Source organism: Macaca nemestrina, chromosome 11 (genome assembly GCF_043159975.1).
Source record: "Macaca nemestrina isolate mMacNem1 chromosome 11, mMacNem.hap1, whole genome shotgun sequence".
NCBI classification, from domain to species: Eukaryota; Metazoa; Chordata; class Mammalia; order Primates; family Cercopithecidae; genus Macaca; species Macaca nemestrina.
The window spans coordinates 94,193,655-94,213,475 of record NC_092135.1 but is presented as its reverse complement, the minus strand read 5'-3'; the positions used below and the strand labels follow the sequence as shown (position 1 = coordinate 94,213,475).

Genomic DNA, 19,821 nt, shown 5'->3' with positions numbered 1-19,821 from the left:
AATCCCTGTCTTTGTGAAACTTACATTCTTGTCAAGTGAAGTAGACAATAACCAAATAAATAAGTAAATTGTATGGTACATTAGATCACAAAACTTGCTATAGAGAAAAATAAAGCAAGAAAAGAGGGATGGGGAATGCCGGGGTGCTGCGGTTTTAAATGCGATGACCACTATATTTAAGGGAAGAGGTGATATTTGAGCAAGCTCCTTAAAAGATTTCAGTGAGTTACATTCTTATGCTAAGGAAACTGAGCAAGTGAACTTGTACTCAGTGGTATACTTCAACTGTATTTAGCATGTGTCTTGCTGTTTTAAAATTTCATTGCAGCAGCAAATAAATATGTGTGTGGAATGGAAAAGGAGAAGAGGGTGCCATGTTTGAACATGGGGTGTTTGGGAAAGGATAGACCTAAAAGGGATGGCAGGGAGATCCTCTCCTCCTTGATTGCTAGGAGAAAGCTATGCCAAGTGAAATCGAGGGTCACAGGCATGTGACAGCCTTTGCCATCACGTGACTTGACTCTAAAGAAGCTGTTTCTGACATCATCAGTTGACAGTAGAATAATAGGTTTTATTTTGACAGCAGAAGATTACATGGTCAGGCTTTAATAAACACTCTTTAAGGCTTTATGTCTGGAAAGCTTAAATCTAATTCTTTGTGTCGTAGCACTAATGTTTTATGTTTATCTGTCTCCTGCAGCTTTGTAGGCAGCCAACCCCAGAGAGGCAGACGGGATGGCTAGTTCAGCCCGGGAGCACCTACTTTTTGTGCGGCGTCGAAATCCCCAGATGCGGTACACGCTGAGCCCAGAGAACCTCCAGAGCCTCGCCGCCCAGAGCTCCATGCCAGAGAACATGACCCTGCAGCGGGCCAACAGCGACACCGACCTGGTGACTTCTGAGAGCCGCTCCAGCTTAACTGCCAGCATGTACGAGTACACGCTGGGGCAAGCCCAGAACCTCATTATCTTTTGGGACATTAAAGAGGAGGTGGACCCCAGTGATTGGATTGGACTTTATCATATAGGTGAGTCAAATGGAATGGACTTGCATGTGACTCAGAGCATACAAGTTTCTAGTCTGACATTTTTACCATTCTGTATTTTCTCCTGGAAAAAATTCACACGCATATATACACACAGCAGATTCTGGGAATTTTTTTTCTTCTTTGGGAGGAGGGGATTCAACAGTACCTTTGCTTATATTATGAAGTTTGTGGTTACATCTCTACCTAATTAAATGTCAGAACCTTCAGAACCTGTAGGTGTTACAGTATTGTCTATTAGGTCGATGCAAAAGTAATTGCACCAACAAAACTTCGCATTTCTCTTGGTCAGCAGTCCCATTTTAGAAAGAGATATCTATTAACATTTACTAACATTTTTAAACTGATGAAAGAGACGTCTAGATTTAGATGACGTATTTTAAAAGCTCTGTATTTTCTAAAATTTGAGTTTTGTTAAGAACTACTTGTAGCCTAAGATGTCTTTTTATTTTTAAATTTCATGACTCTGTCCTAGATCAATTAGGGGAAGGAAGTGTCATGTTTTCCTGACAAATGACTTATAAATAATTGCTATTTGTTTTAGTAAAAGCAGTCCAGCTCTGTTTAGCTAATTTACGCCTGTTGTTCTTAGTGAACTTACATTTGCTGAGTGAGCGATGAATGAGACATCCAAAAAGTACGAAGTCTGCCACATTGGAAAGCAGAAATCTAACCTACCAACTCAACAGAAAGAAAATTGAAATCCAACCCAATAATAAAATCTAACATTCTCCAAAGTTGGAGAACTTTTTCATTGAACGAAGACAATTCTCTCCAAAATTTAGCATCAGATACTAGGAAGCCATTGTTGCTTTCAATGTAAGTTGTAAGCCAAGCATCCCCCGCCACCCCACCGCCCTTTTTTTTTTTTTTTTTTTTTTTTTAAATGAATAAATGAGAGGAAAAAGAAGACCCATCTGTTTATGGCAGTGCTTCTTAGCCAGGGAAGATTTTGCCCCCTAGAGGACATTAGGCAAGGTTTGGAGACATTTTTGGTTGTCACAACTGGGTAGGGGGATATGAGGCCAGGATGCTGTGAAACATCCAGCAATGTACAGGACAGCCTCCTCCACAAAGAGTGATGTAGCCCTAGATGCCAATAGTACCACTGTTGAGAGGCCTTGTTTGAGGCAAAACAACACTCTTGCTGAAATTTTGTTAGAATGTTAAACCCACTGAAATTTATTTTTCTCTGGGATAAAGAATTTTATATTGACTGAAATAAAAACATTTGGTTTGTATTCACTTCTATAACTCTTAATGGTTAATCACGCTGGAAAACAAAAAATCCAAAATGGGCAAAACTTTAATGAATTATTATCTCTCTTTTTTATTTTCTTATGGTAACCAAAAAGTCTTCACAGCATTTTCCCTAAGTGTGTTTAAAAATATAATCAAATTGAGGAAGATACACAATTTAAAAATTACATTTGTATTATTATGTTCACAAAAAAATCTTACAGTTTTGATGGGACTTTAGAAGTAACCCTTTTGATTTGAATGTAATTTCACTCTTTTGCACTTCATATAACTTCTCTTTAGACTTTCTCATTTTTTCCCATTTTAGATTTTATTTTATAATCTTAATAGAAGACTTAATATAAGACTACGATACGAATACCAAAATGTGTTTTTAAAAATCCTTTTATGATATTTGTTTGGGAAATAATCAATTTTACTTTCTCATATAAGGTGATTTATTTTGTGTATGAATAACTTAATCTTTAAAATGCTAGAATCACTTAAAAAATTGATTCCCATACACACACTTGCTATATTTCCCTGTTTAAATGTAATCAGGAAGGAACTAAGGAATTCCATCCACAGTGAATCTTATCTCCAAGTGACCAAAACCGCAAAATCTTGATGTTGTTGTATTTTACTTTCTAGAGGAAGAAGTATAGTTCAGAGTCCTAAGTCTGGAATTAATCCAAGGCTATCACTAGGAAAGCAGAATTAGGAAATAAATCCCTTTGGAAAAGTGGTAACTCTTCATCAGTTTATTTCAAGAAGGTTCTGTGTCTTTCTCATGTAAGTTATCGTTATCATTGTGTCTTTGTTCCCCATGTTACGTGTCTTTTTTCCCCTCCTTTGGCTGCTTTCAAGATTTTTCTCTTTTATCTTGGTTTCTAGCAGTTTGTCTATGGTATTGCTAGGTGTGATTTTCTTTTTATTTATTCCCGTTGATATTCTCTGAGCTTCGTAAGTTAATGTTTTTGATGAAATTTGGACAAATGTTGGCCATTATTTCTTCAAATTTTTTTTTCTATTTTTATTTTTTTCTTCTTTTTCTGAGATACCAGTTATACATATGTTAAACTCATTTCATGTTGTTCTGCAAGGCCCCGAAGCGCTGGTTCATTTTCCTTCGACATCTTTTCTCTTTGATATTCAAATTTGATAATTTCTATTTATCTATCTTCAAGTTCACTAACTTTGCCCTTTTCTTGTCTTCATTCTGTTGTCAATCCCACCCAATGGATTTTTAAACTTTGAGTTATTTGACTTTTCATTTCTAGAATATGCATTTCTCTTTTTCTAGTTTCCATGTCTCTTATGAGATTTCTTGTGTGTTAACTCATTGAGATCATATTTTTATTCAGTTCTTCAAACTGAATTGAATATGGCTACTTTAAAGTTTCTGTCTTCTAATTTCAACATCTAGGCCATCTCAGGAGGAGTTCCTATTGACTAGTTTTTTTTCATTGACCATGGTTCTTATGATTTCTTTGCATAGCTAGCACTTTTTAATTTTACACTGCATATTGAGGATTCTATGTGGTAGAAATTCTGAGTTCTGTGGAATAACAGTGTTTTCTTTTTTCTAATAGGCAGATTTATTTCTTTGAACTTGTGTAGGTTTGATTTTTCACACTTTGTTAGACTGGATCTGCGGAAAGGCCGGTGTATTTTTCTACTATTTCTAACTTGGTTGAATTCATCCTCCGAGTTTGGTCTCCCCTGTGGATTTTGTTAGGTCTTGCTTTTGGGCTGTGGTGAAATAAGTGTATGGTAGGTCTTATTCTAGTACACTGTGCTTATTCCTAAGCAGCAGCATTTCTGATGTCTTAGCTGGATGCCTGGAGTGCTAGCCAGGTCTCTTCACTCTGGCTGAGCTATAGCTCCAATATTCACCAGCACTGCTTAACCTCTGGTCACTCTGTTGTCCTCTCAGCCCTGTAAAGCTGCTGTTTATGAAGCCTTGGTCATTTCTTTCTGAGTATGTGCAGCCCAGACCTTGGCCAAAGATTTGTAGGGGATCCCCTTTGTGGACTTCTGCCCCTCATCCTTCTAGAGCTCTTTTGCTTCCAGGACCCTGGCCTGGAGATTCTAGTACTGCAGTTGACCCAGACTCTGATCTCTGTATCCAAGCTCAGCAGAACTACTATGGACTCTAGCTTGTTGCTCTACACTCAGGAAATTGTCCTCCATCTGAGATCTGGGTGATCATAGTGTCACCTTGTAAGTTTCTCTTTTCTCTGAGATTATAGTCTAATACCATCTGTTTTCCAATGTCTGAAAACCACTTCTACTTCTAATTTTATAGTTATGTACATTGGGAAGGCTAGTCTGGTGCTAATTACTTCGTTAAGGTCTGAAGCTGAAGTTCCTCTATGATTTGATTTAGGATGGGAGATAAGAGGTCTCAGTTTTCCCCTCTAGCCTTTTCCAAAGAATGATGAATAAAATTGATTGCTTACATCTATGTTGTCACTTCTTACTGTATTTTCTAATAGATTTCTATCCCAGCAGGAAAAAGGGGTGAGGACCTGGCATCCCAGACCCCACAAGGGTCCATTTTCTGCCCCCTTCCCTCTGTAGTCAGAACCCTGATTGGGTCAGTGGGGTGAGCAGTAAGTCCTTAATCTCAGGGTAGGTAGGCCCTCCCCAGGCTCAGGAAAGGTCTAAACTTGTATGCTAATCCAACCATTGAGTAGTCTAGAAGTAGACATGTAACTCGGTTCTTGCCCATGAGATCTAATGGGAAAACTTTGGGGGAACTTTGCTTTCCAATGAAAAACCAGAGTTTCATGAAGAGTCTTTTAAACTTCCTCTTCTATTGTCCTTGGAACTCTGGTGAAAAGATACGATGTCTTGAGCTGTTGCATCCATGTAGCAATCATGAGGCATCAATCAAGAGAATAAAAAGCTATGGATGGCAGAGCAGAAAATAGATCTTGGACTGGCACTCTGAAGTTCATGTTATATGTGGAAAAAAATGTTCTTCTCTTTGTTTAAGTCAGCAGCAGGCTTTCTTGTATCTGCAGTTGTTGCTAATAGAGCCACTAACACAGCTAGAAATATAAGAAAGGGAAAAGGGTAACAACTGCTTTTAAAGGCAAGATAAAGAGTGAGTGGGCTGCTTTGGTAGTTACTACTTCGTGGAGAGTGTTAAGGACTATTTTAATATCTGTGAAAGTCACCAGGTTTTTAAAAGAAGTAACAAAATTTTGAGATAAAAATTCTGAACACAGTAACTCCAAGCCATGTGGAAATTTTCAGTGCTTTAATAGGACCAATAATGTGATGGGAATAATGTTTCAAATGAGTACTTAGTAACATGATAATGTGCAAAACAATTTTTTGGATGCTGTTAAATGAAAGTAGGTAAAATGAAACATTTGGAGAGGAAGTGAAAGAAAAGAGGCAGCACCATGCTAAATGGGAAAAGATTTTTGAGGTTCAGGTTAAATCATAAATTTAATACTGTGTGGATAAACAGGAACATGCGTAATAAATTCTCTCTTGGGCTCTGTGACATAGATGTGCTGAGAATCCAGATTTCATAACAATAGCATGTATGTCAGAAATAGCTTAAGATTTCTATACCTTTTGGTAGGAAGCAGCCTCTGTCCTTCAGTTGTGTCCTGAGAAGCTTGACTGTTTCCTAGCAACTTCTAGTTTTAGTTATGGAACAGAGAGATGGTCTCTATAGAAATAAGTCCCAAAGGAGAAGGAATTTAGTGGAACATCAAGCTGATGAGGTGTGGTTTGTTGGCACACTCTGCATTTTGATTGTGTTTCTCTTGGCTTACATTTTCTTCCCCTCTAGAAGTGTGAGTTTTGTTTTTGTTTGGCTCATTGTGCAGAATGTTTTGAACTGTACAACGCACTCCAGATGACTTGTAGCACTTCTTATCTGGAGGGAAAACATATGCATGTGAATCAGAAAAATAAATCTTTCTTTAGGCATTTTTAGGCAGTAAATAGGCCCTATTGGAAATACAAAGAAAAAAGTTGAAAATATCGAAGCATTATTTGAGGAGCCTTTGGTGTGAACACAGTTCTCAAAACATATGCTAATTATATTTCCTCCTTCCAGAAAGCCTCATATACACCCTGAGATTTCTAGAGATGATCTCAATGGAGCTATAGCCCCAAACCTCCAAATTACAACAATTCCTGCCTTGCAGATGGTTTGCAGAAATCACTAGGCTTATAATTTATTGTTGGTCTCCAAAATTAGAATTCATTCCTTACAAATTTAACAGCACTCCTTATTGCCTCCTCCTAAGTGCACCAAATAAAAAGAACCAAATGTTTGTCTTATACAAAGACACTTAGGTCATGCAACACAAACAGCTTTCCATGAAGAATCAAATGGAAACAATTTAAAGAGGACATAGATCATAGTAAATTTGTTACAGGCTCACTGTCTAATTCCCCTTTACCTTTGGACCTATGCTTATTTTTTTGGCTGTTCAAAAGAAAAGCTTCCTTCAGGGTCTCTTGTAAGGCAGGCCTAGTGGTGACAAAATCTCTAAGCATTTGCTTATCTGTAAAGGATTTTATTTCTCCTTCACTTATGAAACTTAGTTTGGCTGGATATGAAATTCTGGGTTTAAAATTCTTTTCTTTAAGAATGTTGAATATTGGCCCCCACTCTTTTCTGGCTTGTAGAGTTTCTGCCGAGAGATCTGCTGTTAGTCTGATGGGCTTCCCTTTGTGGGTAACCCGACCTTTCTCTCTGGCTGCCCTTAAGATTTTTTCCTTCATTTCAACTTTGGTGAATCTGGCAATTATGTGTCTTGGAGTTGCTCTTCTCGAGGAGTATCTTTGTGGCGTTCTCTGTATTTCCTGGATTTGAATGTTGGCCTGCCCTACTAGGTTGGGGAAGTTCTCCTGGATGATATCCTGAAGAGTGTTTTCCAACTTGGTTCCATCTTCCCCCTCACTTTCAGGCACCCCAATCAGACGTAGATTTGGTCTTTTTACATAATCCCATACTTCTTGCAGGCTTTGTTCATTTCTTTTTCTTCTTTTTTCTTTTGGTTTCTCTTCTCGCTTCATTTCATTCATTTGATCCTCAATCGCTGATACTCTTTCTTCCAGTTGATCGAGTCGGTTACTGAAGCTTGTGCATTTGTCACGTATTTCTCGTGTCATGGTTTTCATCTCTTTCATTTCATTTATGACCTTCTCTGCATTAATTACTCTAGCCATCAATTCTTCCACTTTTTTTTCAAGATTTTTAGTTTCTTTACGCTGGGTACGTAATTCCTCCTTTAGCTCTGAGAAATTTGATGGACTGAAGCCTTCTTCTCTCATCTCGTCAAAGTCATTCTCCGTCCAGCTTTGATCCGTTGCTGGCGATGAGCTGCGCTCCTTTGCCGGGGGAGATGCGCTTTTCTGCCCTGCTTTTTCCCCATCTTTGTGGTTTTATCTGCCTCTGGTCTTTGATAATGGTGATGTACTGATGGGGTTTTGGTGTAGGTGTCCTTCCTGTTTGATAGTTTTCCTTCTAACAGTCAGGACCCTCAGCTGTAGGTCTGTTGGAGATTGCTTGAGGTCCACTCCAGACCCTGTTTGCCTGGGTATCAGCAGCAGAGGCTGCAGAAGATAAAATATTTCTGAACAGCGAGTGTACCTGTCTGATTCTTGCTTTGGAAGCTTCCTCTCAGGGGTGTACTCCACCCTGTGAGGTGTGGGGTGTCAGACTGCCCCTAGTGGGGGATATCTCCCAGTTAGGCTGCTCAGGGGTCAGGGACCCACTTGAGCAGGGAGTCTGTCCCTTCTCAGATCTCAGCCTCTGTGTTGGGAGATCCACTGCTCTCTTCAAAGCTGTCAGAGTCGTTTGCGTCTGCAGAGTTTTCTGCTGTGTTTGTTATTGTTTACTGTGCCCTGTCCCCAGAGGTGGAGTCTACAGAGACAGGCAGGTTTCCTTGAGCTGCTGTGAGCTCCACCCAGTTCGAGCTTCCCAGCGGCTTTGTTTACCTACTTAAGCCTCAGCAATGGCGGGCACCCCTCCCCCAGCCTCGCTGCTGCCTTGCCCGTAGATCACAGACTGCTGTGCTAGCAGTGAGGGAGGCTCCGTGGGTGTGGGACCCTCCCGGCCAGGTGTGGGATATGATCTCCTGGTGTGCCTGTTTGCTTAAAGCGCAGTATTGGGGTGGGAGTTACCCGATTTTCCAGGTGTTGTGTGTCTCAGTTCCCCTGGCTAGGAAAAGGGATTCCCTTCCCCCTTGCGCTTCCCAGGTGAGGCAATGCCTCGCCCTGCTTCAGCTCTCGCTGGTCGGGCTGCAGCAGCTGACCAGCACCGATCGTCCGGCACTCCCCAGTGAGATGAACCCAGTACCTCAGTTGAAAATGCAGAAATCACCGGTCTTCTGTGTCGCTCGCGCTGGGAGTTGGAGACTGGAGCTGTTCCTATTCGGCCATCTTGCTCCGCCCCCCCAAAAGAAAAGCAAACACTCCAAAAGGCTTCGTTTGCCATTTCTCATTTGTAGGCAACTTCAGGTACTTAACAGAACTAGGAAAGTGCACATTAAGACAATTATTTATTTATTTATTTTGCATAATGAAAATGTAGAAGTGTATACTATGCTATATACCAGTAGTTATTCTAAGTACTGGTCTGCAAACTGTTACTGATCTATGAACAGATAAGATGCTCCTTTCTAGAGTGTAAATCAATATCTGATTCCTTCAATGAGAAAATGTTGCTATGAAAAAAAATCATCTAAACTAAAGTTTCTTAATGTAAGTATTTCAGATTCTGGCTCAAGCTTCTTATATTGTCATGGACCGGTAACAAATAATTTACCAGCATTTCTTTGGACCACACTTTAAGTAGACCTCTCAGTGTCTATGGATTGATTATGTCTTCAAAAATGAATGGCAGAACAACTGTATTTTGACTGTCAGTCAAAAATAGTATCATGGTAATATATTTTGACAATTTTCATATTTCTTCACATTTGGAGAATAAAATAAAGTAAGATTGCAATAGTGAGCCAAGGCATTATGATCATGTATCTTAGAGCTTTAAGATCCCAAAGTTTAAGCTTATGTTTTATAAATAAATAACTAAGGTCTAGAATGGTGATACCCTGCAGCTTGTTGGGGGGAAGAATCAAGGCTGGAACTTCAGTGTCCTATGTCCCAAGTCTTCATTTTTCTTTCCTGTGTTCAGAATTGTAGTCTGGTATTTCCCAATTGTTAATTACTTGCTCACCACCTTCTTGATTTTTTGGCAGTTTTAGATGATTGGCTGTAGTGTTAATATTTTTCTTAAAACCATCTAATTGACAAAGGACCAGAATAGACACTTCTCAGAGGAAGACAAGCAAATGAACGACAGGTATATGAAAAAAAAATCAACATCACTAATCACCATCAAAATGCAAGTCAAAACCACAATGAGATGTCACCCCACACCTATTAGAATGGCTGTTATCAAAAAGACAAAATATAACAAGTGTTGGTGACATTTGGAGAAAAGGGAACCCTTACACACTGTTGGTGGGAATGTAAATTAGTACGGCCATTATGGAAAACAATACAGGAATAACTCTGAGATAGTGTGGTTTTGGTTCCAGATTCCTATAATAAAGTTAATAGCAAATTAAAGCCAGTCACCCAAAGTTTTTTGGTTTCTCAGTACATGTAAAGGTTGTATGTACACTATAATCTAAATATTAAGTGTACAATAGCACTAGGTCTTAAAAAAAACTGATGTGTATTCCTTAATTTAAAAATACTTTATCATTAAAAAATGCTAATGATCATCTGAGCTTCAGTAAGTTGTCATGTTTTTGCTGATGCAGGGTCTTGCCTCCATGTTGATGGCTGCTGATTGATCAGGGTGGTGGTGGTTGCTGAAGGTTGGGATAACTGCACAATGTCTTTAAATAAGACAGAGATGAAGTCTGCTACATTGACAGACTCTTCCTTTCACAAAAGATTTCTCTGTAGCATGAATGCTATTTGATAGCATTTTACCCATGGTAGAACTGTTTTTCAAAATTATAATCAATCTTTTCAAACCCTGGTGCTACTTTCTCAACTCAGTTTATGGAATATTCTAATTTTTGTTGTTGTTGTTGTCATTTCAACAATGTTCACAGCTTCTTTATCAGGAGTAGATTTTATCTCAGGTAACCACTTTCTTTACTCACCCATAAGAAGGAGCTCCTTGTCTATTCAAGTTTTATCGTAAGATTGGAGCAATCTCAGTTACATCTTCAGGCACCACTTCTAATTCTAATTCTCTTGCTATTTCTACCACATTTACAGTGACTTCCGTCACTGAAGTCTTGAACCCTTCAAAGTCATCCATGAGGGTTGGACTCAACTTCTTCCAGACTCCTGTTAATGGTGATATTTTAGTCTACCCCATGAATTGTGAATGGCATCTAGAATGGTGAATCCCTTGCAGAAGGCTTTTAATTTACTTTGTCCAGGTTCATCAGAGAAATTACTATCTATGGCAGCTATAGCCTTAAGAAATGTATTGCTTAAATAATAAGACTTGAAATTCAAAATTACTCCTTGGCTCATGGGCTACAGAAAGAGTGTTGTGTTAGCAGGCATGAAAAAAACATTAATTTCCTTGTAAATCTTTATCAGACCTCTTAGGTGACTGTTTTTTTTTTTTTTTTCCCAAGCAGTAGGTCTCAATAGTGGCCTTAAAATAGTCAATAAAAATATTCAGTAAATCTAAATGACAGAAGTGCTGTCATTTACGCTTTGTTGTTCCATTTCTAGAGTGCCAACAGAGTGGATTCAGTATAATTTTTAAGGGCTCTAGGATTTCTGGAATGGTAAATGAGCATTGGCTTCACCTTAAAGTCACCAGCTGTATGAGCCCCTAACAAGAGAGTCAGTCTGTTCTTTAAGCTTTACAGCCAGACATTGACATCTCCTCTAGCTATGAAAGTCCTAGATGGCACCTTCTTCCAATAGAAGGCTGTTTTGCCCACATTGAAAATCTGTTGTTTAGTGTAGCCACCTTAATCAATTATCTTGGTTAGATCTTCTGGATAACTTACTGCAACTTCTACATCAACACTTACTGTGTTACTTTGTACTTTTATGCTATAGAGACGGCTTATTTCCTTAAACCTTATGAATCAACCTTTCCTAGCTTCTAACTTTTCTTCTGCAGCTTCCTTACCTCTCTCAGCCTTCACGGAATTGAATAGGGTTAGGGTCTTGCTCTGGATTAGGCTTGGTTTAAGGGAATATTTTGACTACTTTGATCTTCTCTCCAGACCCCCATAATTTTCTCCATATCAATAATAAGGCTATTTCACTTTCTTATCATTCGTATGTACTCCGGAATAGCACTTTAAATTTCCTTCAAGAACATTTCCTTTGCTTTTACAACTTGGCTAACTGTTTGAAGCAAGAGGCCTAGCTTTTGGCCTGACTCAACTTTTGAGATACCTTCCTCACTGAGTTTAATCACTTTTAATTTTTGATTTAAAGTGAGAGATGTGTGACTCTTCCTTTCATTTAAACACTTAGAGGCCATTGTAGGGTTATTAATTGGCCTAATTTCAATATTGTTGTGTCTCAGGAGATAGGATGGCTGAAGAGAGGGAGAAAGAGGATTGTTGGGTCATTGGAACAGTCAGAACACACACAATATTCATTTTGATTAAGTTTACAGTCTTACATGGGCACAGTTCATGGTGCCTCAGAACAATTACAATAATATCATCAAAGACCACTGATCAGTGATCATCACAACAGGCATAATAATAATGAAAAAGCTTGAAATATTGCAAGAAATACCAAAATGTGACAGAGAGACGTGAAGTGAGCATATGCTGTTGGAAAAAAAATGGCACCAACTTGCTCAGTGTGGGGTTGCCACACACCTTCTATTTGTAACAAAAACACATTATGAAGTGCAATAAAGCAAAGCATCATAAAAAGAGTTTTCTATGTAGGCTCCTCAAAAAATTAAAAATATAAATGCTCTATGACCCAGCAGTCCCACTTATGGGTATACATATCCAAAGGAAATGAACTCAGGATACAGAAGAGATATCTGGATTCCCATGTTTATTGCAGCACTATTTACAATAGCCAAGATATACCGTCAACTTAAGTGTCCATCAGAGAATCAATGGATAAGAAAAATGTGAGATACACGCGCACGCACACACATACACACACAATGGAATACTATGCATTCATTAAAAAAGAAGGAAACCCTTTCATTTGTGACAACATAGATGAACCTAGAGGTATTCTGTGAAGTGAAGTAACTCGTTTGATTAAAACAAAACAAACTGTCTACCCTGACAATGTTCTAAGCAATAGTGTTAGAGAAAGGTTTGCATTGTTAGGTATATTTCTTTCTGACATGCATTAACTGTTAAGGAATAACTTTTGTCAATGAACTACCCAGGACCGTCACAGCAGCACACTTTGAGAAGCTCTGACATTATCAGTTGTTGAGATCTCAGGTGCTACAGTTAGACACATTGGTAAATTCAATGAATGACTAGCTGAATGACCATGGGCAGATTATTTAACTTTTTAAACCTCAATTTCTCCATCTTTAAAAAAATGACTTAAGAAACCACCGACATGAGAATTACGTGAGGTATTGCGTATAAAATGCTCAGCAAGGTGCTTGGGCAGATTGTAAGGTTATGATTATTATAAACTATCATTAATATTTTTTAGTAATTATTAATAATAATAAAATCATTTTACTGGTAGCCTGAAGCTACAGCACAAACTTAACCACTGAATGAATTCCCAAGAAGGGATTTCCAGTTTAAAGTGACACAATGGGCCACTTCTACTTAAGGAAAACAAAATTCATTTATTTGAAGCAGAGCTCTAGAAATTATGTAAGCACTTAAAATGTGAATGCTAAATAATACAGTATTTTAATTTGAGTATTATGTAGGTTCCAAATCAACATGCTTTACAAGGCGATGGGAAATCTGCAATTTAATTTGAAATTCAATCAAATGGAACAAAGAATTAATGTATTAGGTATTTCATCTTCAGAATAGCTATCAGATACAGTTAAGAGTGGTTGATCCTAAGTTCTTTTGATTTTTTATCATGATTTCTGCCAAAGAAAAGTTGTTTTAGGTCATATCTTTAAAATATTTAAATGCTCTTAGAAAATAAGAGCTTTGAACATGAAATTGTTTTTTTGGAACAACTTAACTCTAAATTCTTGTCACCTAGTCAGATTATGCTGCAATAATTTACTAACCCTGCATCCTCAGGGCTTAACAGAACAAAGGATTATTTATTGCTAATGCTGCATGTCTAGTGTGGGTTGGCAGGGGGCTTGATTCATATTGTCATGTAGGGACTCAGGCTCATCACCTTTATTTTTTCGTTTTTGGATTATTAAAGGCTCAACCATTTTATCATTATGCCATCTGGACACATGACCTCTTTGGGCAAGTGTCAGGGAAGAGAGCGCTGGAAACTCTTATGCCAGCTCTTAAATGCGTAGGCACCAAAACCACACATACCACTTCAGCTCACAGCTCATTGTTCAGCATTGTTAGCAAAATTCTGCCTAACTGCAAGGGGAGTGGGAAATGCATAGAAGTCTGGCTATTCAGTGAGCAATCAGTGTCTCTGCCATAGTAGAATGTCTTGCTAACAATGTATCTAGTCTTCTAGTCTGTTTCAAAGCCTAAGACATCCTTGCATGGTCACTGCAAGAATAGATATTAGGGGTCAGAAAGTATCATACTTTGGAATACATTTTGCAAAGTGTTCAAATACTGAATGAGCAGGCATACCCAGGGCTGTACCAAGGACAGTGCATGACCATTGTGGATGAAAAATAGCTTAGTGGAATCTGAATTCACAGGATCACCTTGGTATCTCAGACTATCACGGATCTTCCTTTTAAAATGCGTGTGGAAGTTTTGGTCCACAGAGGAGTCCACATGTTCAAAATGGTTATGAAAGACTCCCCTGGATATTTGGTAGGTTTTCAAAAATTGCATAGGTTGGTGTAACCAAAGAAGCTTTAGTGTATTTTATGCCTTAACATATTGATTGCAAGCAATACTTGATATAGGCATTCTTCTCTCCATAGATTGAGATGATTCTAGAAACATTACCTTTGTTTTATTTTTATTGCCCCCCATGCTTATTTGTGTCACTTTTCATTAAAGGAGACTCATATAGCCGAAATTAGTAAATGTTAAATACTTGTAAATATTTTATGATTGAGTTAAGATAGCTTTTGCATGAGGTTTAGAAATTCTTTGTTCTGGTTGCAACTGTCACTAACCCACGAGATAATTGCTTACTACATATACTAATTTTATCGTGTTTGTTATAATTAGCTTTTTATACTTTCTTAAGGACTAAATAGTGGGCACACCTATAAAGTTACTTATAATGCCATTATTGTATCTTGCTGTATTTCTTAAAGTCTGTTTTGTCTGTTATCAGTTGTTATATCAACTTCCTTTTGGTTAGTTTTTGCTTAGTGTATCTTTTCCCATCAATTTACTTTCAGCCATTCTTTGGTGTGCTCTAGATTTAACTGCTGTAAATCATGTAAAGCTTTATGATTTTTGATCTAATCTAAGTGAGCATCTTTTAAAATCGGTACATGTAGAATTTTTTACATCTGCTTTTACTTTTGATATGTTTGGACTTATTTCAACATCTTATTTATTTTCTGTATATCATGCTTTTTCTTAGTTTTTTTCCCCCCTATTTTTATGCCCTCAATGGAAATGATGAGTTGTCTTTACTCCCACATCTCACGTTCTTCTTGAGCGTATTTGTTGGAATTTAAACATTCTAGTCTATTCTCTTAAAGGTTTATCCTTTCAATTTTTGACATGTGTAATTGAGTTAGCATATAATGAATCGGGATCTTTAAGTGCCTCAAACTGTACAAGAATTTTAGGATCTTTTCATCCCAATCACTTTCTTTCCCATCTTTTCTTTTATTGTTGACAACATTTAATTCCATCCTATTTTAAACCCCTTCTTCCACATTAGTCATTACTATTATTATTGTGTTTCTTTCATAGACACTTTCTATGTAACAAACCTCCATAACATAATGGCTGAAAACAATAATCATTTGGATAAATAAACAATTTGAAGATGAAAAAAAAACCTGACTTATCTGAATCAGCAGCACCAGAGTCCACTGGGCTTGATTTTCTTATAGAACACAGACACATACAAAAAAAGTTGCATTATAAAATAAACGGAAGCACATAGGTAAAGTTTACAATTTAACTTCAAATCCTTGTTGGTTTACCAAACCAAAGAATATCTTTTTTTCTTGATTAATGTAGGTTATGATGAAAGATGTCAGATACATTCAAAATCTTCTCTTCATTTTCTCCAGTGGGTCTTCCCCTTAACAGGCTCTCACGTGTTCTCTATTTCATTTTGCACCAGCTATTTTTATCATTATTTGTAAAGTCAAGGCCTTAAACCAACCTTATGCTTGCAATCTTTGAGTTACAGTGGAGCTGTGATAACTATCAAAGTCATTATAATTTTTTCCGTCAATTGTTCCCCGCAATCTGGCTGACATTGTTGAATAAATACAGACCTGCTTCACAATAGTGTGCAGTTCATACGGACTTCGGAGGAACTGCATTGAGCAACTCAGATTTTCAACCTGTTTTAAGTTTTAGAAACCAGAGTAACTCAGATTTAGTGGTGATGTTAAGGGATTTTTCCACATTTTCATAGTTTGAATTTTTGTACTTATTTTATTTAAATTACGAATTGCAAAACTCCAAATGTATGTTCATTGAGAAAGCATGATATTTCTCTTCCTTCATCAAAATGTGTAAAACAGCAGTCAAATAGCATAAATGATCACATTTTCTCAGCTACTGTAATTCATGAAATCATTATCAGAACCACGATAATGCCTTACCTACGTACAAGCTGGAACTGGATAGAGTCTCCATTAACCTCAACATTGGGTAATAATACAGTGGCCCCGAAGATGGTTTTGGAGTGGGGGTACGGGACAGTAGTATTTGGCAGTTGGAAGAGTTGCTGAACCATTCTGAGTCTCAGTTTCTTAATGTACCAACCTCATAAGATTGCACCAAAGGTGAAACAAGATAACATTTATAATTGTGATACGTGAGTAGCCAGGTAGCCACCCCACTACCCACATCCCCAGCAAACATTTGTTGAGAACCTACTGTGTGGCTGCCACTAGGCAATAGGATAAAACATGAATCAGCTCACAATAGGGTGAGATATAAGTAGGAAGGAAATAATTGTAATGTACTGTGTTTAGAACAATATTACAAAGACCACAAGAGCATGGAGAAGGGGCAGTTTAATGCCTCAGATGGGTTCAGAGATGGGAAGGGTATAGAAAGGGCTTTACCAAGAAGATGATATTTAGACTTAGTATGAAATTGAGATGTTTTTTGATGTTCACACACAAGAAAGGTCATTCCAGGAGGTGGAAATTGTATGTGCACATGCCAGTCTTTTGTCCTGAAGGGCTTGCAGGTGTACTTGAAGAGAACAGCTCCTGTTCCCTTCCCTTTTTCTGTCTAACTTCTGTGTATCTTTTAAGCGAGGAATCAGAAAATTCTGTCACCCACTCTGTGGGTAATCTACCTAACTATTCTGGGTAATCAGTCTGTTTTCCTACTCCCTTTCCTACTCCCTTTATAATATCACTGTCTCAGTGCTGATTACACTGTGTTATTTATAATTTGTCTTTCTCCATGCTTCTTCCTTCCATTGCACTCTTATAAGACTCCTTCACTGCATCTTGTTCATGTTGTAGGCTGAGCACCTTACCCAGCTCTCTGTGCTGCATCATCTGTGCAGATTCATTAATTCGTTCGAGAGTCAGTTTTAAGCTAGAGTAATTATGGTATGAGTAAATACTTTTTTACTGAGGATGATTCCATATTGTGTAGATTTCAACTAATGATTTTATTGAACAGAATATTTTGGGTATTCATTCATCCATTTGTTTAACGATGTTAGAACTTTACTATGTACCAGGCTTCTGAAAGAAGATTTTAAATATCCTCTATATCCAGGATCACAGTTAATGAGTCATCATTGCAGGTTTTTCCTAATTTTTTACAGTGTACCAGCCTTTTGTTTCCCATTTCCTTACCTATAGGATCTATCTTCAATATTGAAAGCATTTTATGTTTAAATAGAAATAACTTTTTCCTGAATTCAGTGTGTCTACTGCTTTATACTCTCATTTTTTGGTCTTTCTTATTCTCTCATTTCTGAAAATGTGCATCTGCTGCTCTAAGCAGTCATAGATGTTTCCCTAAAAGTTATAACTTCTTTGGCATGAAGAATATCTATTATATTTTTGACACTCTGAAATATGTACCAGTATATATGTGATATAGTTATTATACCTCTAGTACAAGCAAGTACTGTTTTGAGATTATTGATGGATCAAGAAGTGATCATCCGGCTGGGCGCGGTGGTTCACGTGTGTAATCCCAGCACTTTGGGAGGCTGAGGCGGGCGGATCACGAGGTCAGGAGATGGAGACCATCCTGGCTAACACAGTGAAACCCCATCTCTACTAAAAATACAAAAAATTAGCCAGGTGTGGTGGTGGACACCTGTAGTCCCAGCTACTCAGGAGGCTGAGGCAGGAGAATGGTGTGAACCCAGGAGGCGGAGCTTGCAGTGAGCCGAGACTATGCCACTGCCTTCCAGCCTGGGGTACAGAGTGAGACTCTGTCTCAAAAAAAAAAAAAAAAAAAAAAATAGAAGTGATCATCCTTTCCCTCTACAAAATTAAGTACTGCTTTTTTGGGGACTATATTTATAGCACTAAGCTATACTATTAGACTCAAATATGTTAATGAATGACTAACCTAAAGAATGTGAAATTTCCAACTGGGAATTTACATTAAATTAACTAACAGGATTCTAAATATTTAGTATGTATCTTTTTAAGGCATCCAAATAAATAGTAGGTTTTTTTTTTTTTAAGTGTAAGTCTGTGGCATATTTTTGACATTGTAAAGCATTCACCATGAAAAGGAAAGCTTTAAGAATTCAGCGAACATCTAGAGGTTAAATTCTTGGTTTTGGGCTCCATGACAGCCACTTTTTCTCTTTTCACTTTAACTGCCAAAAACCTGTCATTTCTGAGACATTTCAAGGAGATAAACAAGGAGAACTATGCTATGCATATGACCCGATGTAACTGCTGATTTGAACAAGGTTACTGGTCAGCATACGTAAGGTAACTTGGAGTTTTCTGGTCCATCATGTGATTCATTTGCCTGAATGGAGTGCTATGAAACTAATAAAATTCTTTTGAAAAATCAGGATTGTTTGCCTGTAGTACCAGTGACTTGGGAGGCTGAGTCTGGAGGATCGCTTGAGCCCAGAAGTTTGAGTCCAGCTTAGGCAGCATAGCAAGAGCCTGTCTCTAAAAAATTTTTTTTACTTAAAAATAATTAGGATTATTACTTGTAAAATTCTTTCTAACTGCATCAACACTGCTAGGACAAGCAGCAACATTGTCATCTTAGTGACATTATGTGAAGCTGTCTTTGGAACCTCCCGAATTCTACATTTTAAATAAGTTTCACTCAAATGTAAGGAAACTGTGTTACTTATTTAAGGAAATTGAATGCTAGCAGTGAAGTATGATATTTTTCGTCATTTGGAATCATTAAAATATTATTTATCTGTTGAAGTGTATTTTAAAATGTAGAGCCATAAAGGTTTTTAATTTAGAAAGAAAATTCATGATCATTTACTCTACTGGTCTCGTTTTATAAATTAGAAGCTGAAGGCTTAGATGGATTAAGTAATGTGTACACGGTTGTTCAGTAAAACAGCAGGGAAAAATACAGTGCTTACTAGGAATTTCCTTCATCGTGGAGGAGCTTCTTAAAAAGGAATTAGGTGCTAAAGCCACTTCCTGAAGGTGATTTTTTAGTAGAGCCAAAATTACCCATGAAAACTCCTTAGGAAAGCAATATGACTTAACACCAAATTCAATGGCAGATTTTTCTTCCCATTTTAGAACAGACTGCTGTCTCAGACTGAGTGCCAGAGAAGAAGTTAGCTTATATTTACGGGCTATTTTTATAAGAAAACAAACAAACAAATAATAACAACAAAGCCCTTGTCATCAAAAACTAAAATTCTCTGCAGCCTGGTGGGATACTTGGAAGAACTGCATATTTCACATTCCCTCTTGGGCCATGTGCAGGATTTGGAATTGTTCCCATGCTGCTTCGATTGTCCCCTTTGTCAGTCTCCTCTCTTGCACCCAGCAAGCTTGTGTGGTTACACTGAAATATGTTAAATGGGCATTTACTGGGCCTCCCACTGAACATGAATCTGATCCTCCAAGATTCAGTAGAATGTGATGATTCAGTTTCTTAGATGGAGGCTCATAGAGGTTTAATTTATAATTTTTTGCTAGTTTTTAATAGCACCATTTAAAATATCTCACCAATACTGTTTTTGTAAAGCTGCCACAGTTTTTCAGGTGATCTTTATGATCAAATACATAGAAATACTTTTTCTTCTGTTATCTC

At 37.6% G+C, this 19,821-nt stretch overlaps 1 protein-coding gene across 6 annotated transcripts in view; it reads left to right on the top strand.

The window, feature by feature from the left end:
• The window catches only part of LOC105468168 (HECT, C2 and WW domain containing E3 ubiquitin protein ligase 2), a 384,482-nt gene that overhangs the window by 151,770 nt on the left and 212,891 nt on the right, over nucleotides 1-19,821 (top strand). For all 6 annotated transcript variants that reach the window (XM_071073114.1, XM_071073110.1, XM_071073111.1 and 3 more), the window contains one exon: nucleotides 701-1,027. In XM_071073114.1, coding sequence (XP_070929215.1) covers nucleotides 736-1,027 — 292 coding nt within the window. In that variant the 5' untranslated portion in view covers nucleotides 701-735. The remainder of the gene's footprint in view (nucleotides 1-700; nucleotides 1,028-19,821) is intronic.